An 8,661-nucleotide genomic window follows, 5' to 3' on the forward strand; every position below is an offset into this window, starting at 1 on the left:
ATTAATGCACGATGCAGTCAATATTGTTTTTCAAGAGAGTGGCATTTTGAATAACACAACACACTGAAGGTCTTTCTATGCATTCCTCCATGATTTCTCTCCCGTTCCGAAAGCTAAGCAAAACTTCATTCAGAGAGGCAGCCATTAATAGTTCAACAACCAGCACTTTTTTATTTCTTAAGTATTAGTCAATATTTTTTAAAAATTTGATATGAGGCATAAGCATAATTATGTTAGCAACTCCTCTGTCATTGCTTAGCCCAACTTTTATCTGCTGATCAGTATGCTTACTAATACATACACATGCAAGAGAGCTTATGGTTGACTTGGTCTTATTTTCAAAACATTGTTTACCTATGTAAAAAAAAAAAAAACAAAAACACCACACTAAATTAAAAGTATTTTCATGCATTTTCTCAAAACAAGAGGTGATCCTTTGGACTTCAGAACAAAGTTTTAGAAAACACTAAAGCACTGTTTCAGAATTTCCAAGTTATTCAAAGTTTGGATAACTTTGATTCATTCTTTCCCATTACGTCCAAAACAAACACAGGAATTCACATGTACACCACACATACTTTACACAGCAGCTCTTTATTTTTTTAACATGAGTCAGTATTGCACTTGTGTACCACACATTTGCACTGAAGTCAGATTCTGTTTGCACACATTAGCAGAATTTGGCCATTTATTCCGGCATTAAACTGTTATTACAAAACAAAATTAAAAGATTCAGCAAGAGACTAAATCAGTTGTAACATCTCTTGCCAAATATCCTATAAATATCTAACTGTAGTAGATACAAACATCTTCATATTCTCAAGTACCTAATTTGTATGCTTGTGTCCAAAATGCAACACATGCAGCATTAAACATTCTTTTCTAGTTAGTTAATAATCAGAGCTCTCAACACTTTTTCACAACTTGCAACTTGAAAACGGTTTTCCAGAACAAATACAGCTCTTCCTTTGACTACAGTGAAATAATAGTTTGAGTATAGTCCTCTCAAGGGACAAAAGACAAACTATTCCTCAGTTTAATGCACTCACTTCACTTTTTTTGCAAGGCTTGCCACTCAGTAACAAAATTAAACTGTCCAAGTACTTAGACTTTCTGAATCCTAAATTTGTGTCCATACAACTTGAAAATGAGATAAATTGGAAAAAAAAATTAAAAAGTAAATTAGTGTTAAGCCACACATTACATAATCTGAGGACTACTATTCAAGTATGATCTGTTAAAACAAATATATTAAAAGATGGTACAGCACTAATAAACCAGTAAATTCACTACCTAAATTCACTCACTACAAATTACACCAAGATAAATTTTATCAGTGTGTAAATAGGTCAAGATTCCGCTCATAACTCCTGCAACTAATTATTCTGAGGCAGTACAGCAAAACTTCATAGCCCATATACAGTAATCTGATGCTCATGCCTCCACTTTCATATCTGATGTAAATTTCAGTGCTTAAATAGTCATACTTTCTTGTTTAACACTTTCAATTCACACTACAAAGGGTGTGTTGTGCATTAAAAATATGAGTTCTTAGAGAATGTACTTAGTATTCCACAGTATCAAGGATTAATACTGGTTTTGCAGATTGAAGCAAATGCTCAGCAATCTTCCTGAAAACTTCATACTAAGAAAATAGTCAGAAATGAACCCTATATCTGCTTGGCAAATCCTACTGTTTAAAAGTAAAACAACATTTTTTGAACGCAAGCTCTGGAAAGTAATTTATATCCCTACTTTCCATTCCCTTTTATTGCAACACATTTTCCTGCCAAAATAATCCATGCAAGAATGCATGACCAAAAGAATCTGTTCTGAGTTCAGTAGCATGCTGTCAACTCCCCTAGTCTGATATATGACTCTTAATTGAGGGAATTGCCAGCCTTTTTTTAAAAACAACAACAACAACAAACAGATTTTAGGAGTAGTTCCAGTGAAAGAGATAACAAATTGCTGAAAAGAAAAAACAACCAACCACGCATCTCTGACGCCTTGTAAATAGATAAATAAAAGCCAATGGTCATAATTCCGAAACACAAAGCCTTTGCATTTTGCAAATCAAACATAGTTAAATTCTTTACCTTCTGTTGACTAAGCAGTGACATCTGAGGGTGCATAAACTGACAAACTCCATTCAGTCACAACAATTGAATTCTAAATATATGACGCCTGATGTGTTCTAAGTAAATGCTAAAGCTATGAGAGTACTCAGATTTTCCCTTTTCTAGAAAGAGCAAGGAAAAAAAAAGCCATAGCACTCCACAGAATTGCACTTTTCCACAGCGATTGTACAGATTAAGAATATTTGGACAACGCAAAAAGCATACTGGGACAGAAAACATGAACAGTAAACAAACACAGATGAATGGATTCCCTGTCTTTTCATTTATTCTCTAAATGAGGGAAAAAAATATTTCTGAGAACAACTGACTGCATGGAGTATTTCCTACTGATAAATTCTACACCTACGTGTGCTAATTCTGTTATTATTCTGTTATTATTCTGTTTGCAGAATAATCACCATATGCATGGGAGAAGAGTTCGATTTCAGTTGAAAAAGTGTATTTTAAAATACGTAGCAAAAAACTGGGGAGTGAAGGGGAAGATGTTATACAGCTCAGCTAGTGTATACCATATTTCTCCATAAGGCCAGACATTGATCTAAATGACTATATGCTTGCTCAAAGACACCATCTGCAAACAGGTTTGTGATTTGTGAACAAACACTAGAAATAGTCACCAGCACACATATCACATTTGTGCTTCGGGTTCTTTTTGCAGCACTGATCCACCAGAAATGAATGCACAAAAATAACATTCTCTTTCATGTCCTAATCTATTAGGATTTAAAATCTCATGTCTCTCAGCAATTCTTAGCCATGTTGTTTAGGCAGAAAGTGTGTGGTGAAGTGTGTGGTGGCATTTGTTTTTCTTTTCTTTTAAATGATATTTTCAGCATTGTTGAATTTAAAAATTTAATCACTGCTGTGACTTTGTTCATCTTCCTAAGCTTCTGTTCACTGCCACTTCTCACACGTTATTACCTTATGCATTCTCTTGTTCTGTAAGGTATGTTTTGCACCAGTTTTGGATCAATCCAATTCATCCTCAAGACCAGACTGTTTAGAAACAAGGGGCGCACACAGAACAGCTGTTCAGCTGCTGTTGTGACCAAGCTGCTTGCCCCAAATGGTTAAGGATTCACCACGAAGGTCATCTAGCACCAGAGACAAAGCCATACCTTAACTCGACAGTTCACTCACCTCCCGCAACTCAAGCCTCTGAGCCACTGCTTCCAGACTTTCCTGGCCTGTGCTTTCCACAGATAGTGTGAACTCCACAAATTCATTATTGAGTAGCTGGATCCGAGCCACCAAGCAACTCTTGCTGGATACTGTATAGCGTCGAGTTCGTTTCAATTTTAACCCAAAAGGCAGAGGCATCTTCTTTCCCACACCGATGGTTGGAGATAAAAAGCTACCACCACCAGGGACTTGAGAGAGAAAAAGCAGCAGTTTCCTCTCAAACAGTAAGGAGCTGTAAAGTCTCCAACAATCAACCACCAGCAGCAGTATCCATTAAAGGTAAGCAATTTTTCCACCAACACACAAGTAGGGGGGCATCCACTGGAATCCTAGCAAGAAGCAAAAGAGAAAGAAAAATATACATGAAGCAGAAACAATTTTCAGAGCTGTTATACATTCAAATACTCAAAGAAGCACAGGAGTTTCTGGTTTTTCCACATACAACACTTGTCTTCGAGTGTTTTTGTGTGTGTGTGCGTTGTTTTTACTTGTAAATAAATAATGAGTCTTGATTAAACATGGCTGAAATGCCTTAAAATAAAAAGCATTTCTTAACTGAATTGGTATTTAAGTGAAAGACCTCTAGAAAGTTCTTCAGTACTTGTAATGCTGACAAAAGCCTTTTCTTAAAGAGCAAAACCAGCAGTTAGGCATTATTTCAGAGCAGTGTGGAGCCTCAGCTGCTATCTGTTGGATTAAACACAAAACCAAGCCCCAAAGAAAGGCAGGAAGGGAGGCACTACACCTCACACCTCAGCCATTTCCTACCAGACAATTAAAATCCAATTCTTCTAATTTTCCCTGAATTGCAACTCGCGGAGCCATTATGTCTTATGTTAAAGTGCGGTACACTGTTTGAGGTTATGGTTTCCCTCACACCACAGTATGCTAATTCTGAAAACTATTTATTTTCCAGTTTTTCATGGGTGGGTGGGTGGGTGGGGAGAAAAAGTACATTTTTTCTAAACGTAAAGGTAGCCGGCTGTTCACCCCCCCGCCTTTCGCAAACACCTTCACACCTGCTCTCCTGTCGGCTCCGCCGGGCACTCACTTCACCCTTCCCCTCTTCCAAGCTCTGTCTCACCTCTCGTGCCCCAGCCTAACTGGTTTGGATTTTCAGCAGCACACGGAAAACAAACGCGCTGCATGAAAGCAGGTAGTGCTGCAGCAGCGCGAGCGCTCAAAGCACCACCACCCAAATGAAAGCGCTTCAGCCAGGCGGCGGACGGCTTCAGGAGGGCCACCCAAACACCATGACTCGAGCCGATGCCCACCCGGTTCCCGGTCCGGGCAGCTCCCACGGGCGGCAGCGGGATGGGCCGGGCCCGGGCGGCGGCCCCGAGCACACGGCGCGGCCGCATTGTTCGAGCTCCGCTGGGTTGAGGTGCCGCGGGACCTCTAGCGGCAGCACCGCGCTTCTCGAAATAAAGAGGTGTAATCACACACACACACATACAAACAAACAAACAACAAATCACAGGAATAATGCGTTTTAAAAGACACAGTTTGATTTCCGAGGGCTCTTCTCAGATAAGAATAGCCACAAGATTTAATACATCCACTTATTTGGGAAAGGGGAATCAGAAGCAACCTCCCTGCTGCACCTGTTTGTACAAAAGGTTTAAACAACCGGATAACACCACGCTGCTGTATGTTTACACACACACACATAGAAATGCAACGTTACTCAGTGCAACCAGACTGGGTTGCAATGCCCTGCTAGGCCCCGTGCTCTGCTCTTTCAGGCACCCATGGAGAAACGGAGGCAGAAGGGCTGCAGGCCTGAGGAACAGCTTGGCATTTTTCCTCAATGACATCTTTGCAACTTAGAGAACGATCAGAAGCACATTTCATGGCCATGCCTCTAATAAGCTGGATGCCGTTCTAGCATTGTACACAGTCCTCATCCTCCACAGATATCATCTAAAAACTTAAGATTCATTACTACTGGTTTAAAGCTCCCTCACCCCTCCACCCCTCCCTCAATAAATAAATTAAAAAAATAAAATAAAATAAAATAAATTCCAAACACTGACTCAATTACTCTTGGGTGTGGCCACAATAAGTAGCAACTGACAGCAACAGGTTTCCCTGAAAATTCTAGAGACAGGCTGAGCCTCCTCACTTGATTACTTGCTCTGCACACTGATCCTCCAAATCCAGCCCTGAAGCACACAGGGAATGCTCTGTGGACAGAAGCTTTTAGTTTCCTGCCCACTGCCAGCAGAATCTTGCACTGGTTTTATTCCTGGCAGTGAAACTTTTGGCTGACTGACCTTAGCTCACTTCTATGACACATTCTGTGCACAATTATGCATTCTTTTCTTTGGTGCTACAGCAAAGTGAGAAACCAGTTATTGACTTTTTTGAAGGCTGCAATCACAAGTGCAGTGCTGTTCTAATCTCAGTTTTACGGTCTGAACATAAAAGACTGAAACTGTTATGACCCCATCAGACCCTTAGAAAAGTATCCCAAGAAGAAACATCAGGAAGCAGCGGTAGGTGAAATTCACAAGGCACCTAATGCTGACTTTAGGCAGTCTCCAATCTCAGTAATTTCTCTGTGTGCGCAGTAGCAACGCAGGCATGGAGAGGAAGCTTAGGTCAGAATTTTCAGAACATTCCAGGAGCAATCAGCAATGCCAGATGTATTTGCCTTCTGTATAATTTTAAGTTGGGGTACGTCTGCACTGTTACAAAGCTACAGCCAGAAGCTGCAAACCCAGCTGCAAAACCTCTCTCAAAAACAACAACCCTTTAATTTGGCAAGCCTGGGATTTTCACACAAGAAGTAAAAATGTCATTCGTGGCCAAACTTGGTACGCTTATATTTCAACACATAGTTGCTTTTAAAATTACAGCATCATGCTCGTGACTGAAACACAATTACCAAGCACTGCGATATCTTTTCCCCTTACTTACCCCTCCCGCTTCCCACTTTCCCCTCAGTAATAAGCATTTTACTCTACAAAGATTTTCAAACAGTCTGTGTCAATGATAGTACGTGAAATAAAAGTGCAACATCTTACAGAAGAATAAAGTTCCTATAATTTTAAATGCTCAAAGCTGCTTTTTTTGCTTTTTTTTTTTTTTTTTTTTTGTTTTTTTTTTTTTTTTTTTTTTTTTTTTTTGAGAGAGAGAGAGAGAGAGAGAGATGTAGGGAGCCAGAAAAAAATAAATCAATCAGAGTACTCTACCCTCCCCTTGTTTTTACCAGTTAATCTTTGACTTGGCTCCTGGACTAACAGAGCCACAGTAAGTGCACATTTCAAACTTCTCCTTTCTCCAAAGCACAGAGCTCTACACTCTTCACTTTTCAAAAAGTAAATGCTGGGAACTCCTCTCACAGCACACAGCCACGCTTACCCACTAAGTTTGCCTGCCGTTTTCCCATTACCTTTTGCTGTGATCTGAAGACACCGAGCCTCCTTTCACATATGTGCAGCTGAAGAAAAACCACAGTGCTCCGAGATGTCTTCTGGCGGAGCCATCTCATCTGTACTCCTGTACTGCCTTACTGTGCTCCTCCCGCACCGCACAGCTGCTATCTCGACTAACCCACCTTCTTCTCAGATCACTCATAGTGAAAACATTCCTCACTTCCTGTCTCAAAAAACTTGCTCTGGGTATCATTCCACTGGGTGAAGAGCTGGGGGTGGAAGGAAATATTGCAACAAAATAAACCAGTGCCAGCCAGCTCTGCAGGCAGCCTTTCCACGCCACGCTGTGCTGCACGAGCACAAAATCGCCTTCTCTGGAATATTTTCAAGTCGTCCGTCTCTGTGCGCCCGTGTGTGTGTGCATTTAATTTCTTTTCCTGGAGGCGTTCCCCTCGCTCTACCCATGCGGAAGGATACACCGAAAGAATTAAAGCAAAGGCCCGTATGCTTGCAGCCCATTACCTCACAGAGTTGGAATGCCTGGCAGGGAGAATGTCAGCAATGAACAGCTGCTTCACTGGCTGCGGGCTGCTACAGAAATAGGGGCTACAACAAATAGCAGGCAATCCTTGCTTTTTTAATCATATGATCATTTATTTTAAGCTTTTCCAATTAAGGTAAATCTCTTACCAAGAAATAATTATCTGTTGGCCGTATTGTTTTTATTAGTATTATTTTTACACTGTTTGGAAGCACATTCAGGATTTAATTCATATGTGCCACACTAAGTAACCTATGCACATACATTCATGCCTGCAGCTGAAAGAAGTCCTTGCAAAGTTTCAGCTGTTGGTAATATAAACAGCAAGAAAATGCAGGCTTAAAGGCTGATCCTTCAGCTCTTCCTCTTACATCAAAACTCACAAAGGCTCCAATAGAAAGTATGTCTTTAATAACAACCATCTTATTGAGCATAAAAGTAATATTTCTAGTGTTTAATGAATTCAATCCTGACATAGGGGGTACTATCCCCTTCCCATAAATACTCAAAAATATACTCAAAAAATGTACAAAAAATAAACAATTGTTGTATGCTACATAGAATGTCAATCTCCACATTACATGAGCCAGGTAAAAGTATATACAAACTTGAAACAGGTGAGGGATGAGGAAGAAGATAAAGCCAACATGCTACTGTCTGGGCAAGTCTAACTTGCAGACCTGCTATGCAAACAGAATGCTACTGAGGACACTAATCGCAGCTGAAATGTGTAGGTAGTTTTGTACTATGATGAGTTCTTCTGAGTTATTTCTCTCAGACACAACAGGTTTCCTCCAATCAGGGGAATTACCCCTTGTTTTCTCCTACATATGAGCCATAGTTACAATGAGGAGTTCATAGGCCAAGAAAAGAATTCACTCAGAGGAGTCTTATATTGAATAAACTAAACAACTTTGAACTAAACTAAATGAATATCCTTTTCTAGTAGTACGTTAGAGGCCAGAACTATGGTTACTTGCCTGAGAAAACCAAACAGTGTAATGCATGACAAATCCAAACTGTGAAGATTCAGAGTAATGAAAGCAACACCTCCTATTTCTAAACAATTCATACTGGAAACAAAGTCTCAATACTCCTATCTGCTTCATTTCCTATTCTAAGTTTTGATCACACAATTTTCCTGCCTGATTCTTTGCCGTGAAGTTGTGTTATTAGAATTTTTAAATACAGATAGAACATCGCTCATAGGCTTCTCCACAGCTTACACTTTCTCCTTTGAAGCTCATCAAACCTTTATTCCTAAACTCCATGTTTTTCTTCTGCTTTATATAAACACTAGCTTGTATCCTAACTCTGTGTTTATCTGTACTTTCTCCATTTTACCCTTTATATCTCATATTTTCCCCCATCAGATCTCATTACCTGCTTTACCTATCATCTCTGACAAACAGGACAA

At 39.9% G+C, this 8,661-nt stretch overlaps 1 protein-coding gene across 13 annotated transcripts in view; it reads right to left on the bottom strand.

The window, feature by feature from the left end:
• The window catches only part of PTPN21 (protein tyrosine phosphatase non-receptor type 21), a 58,713-nt gene extending 51,581 nt beyond the window's left edge, over nt 1–7,132 (bottom strand). For all 13 annotated transcript variants that reach the window (XM_042815090.1, XM_042815091.1, XM_042815088.1 and 10 more), the window contains exons 1-2: nt 6,721–7,132; nt 3,282–3,652 (exon numbers count right to left, since the gene is read on the bottom strand). In XM_042815090.1, the coding sequence (XP_042671024.1) occupies nt 3,282–3,461 (180 nt within the window). In that variant the 5' untranslated portion in view covers nt 3,462–3,652; nt 6,721–7,132. The remainder of the gene's footprint in view (nt 1–3,281; nt 3,653–6,720) is intronic.
• Nucleotides 7,133–8,661: the final 1,529 nt, after the last annotated feature.

The sequence above is a fragment of the Centrocercus urophasianus genome, unplaced genomic scaffold, assembly GCF_019232065.1.
Source record: "Centrocercus urophasianus isolate 14NV4802_14NV808 unplaced genomic scaffold, USGS_Curo_1.0 seq_14, whole genome shotgun sequence".
Taxonomy (NCBI): Eukaryota; Metazoa; Chordata; class Aves; order Galliformes; family Phasianidae; genus Centrocercus; species Centrocercus urophasianus.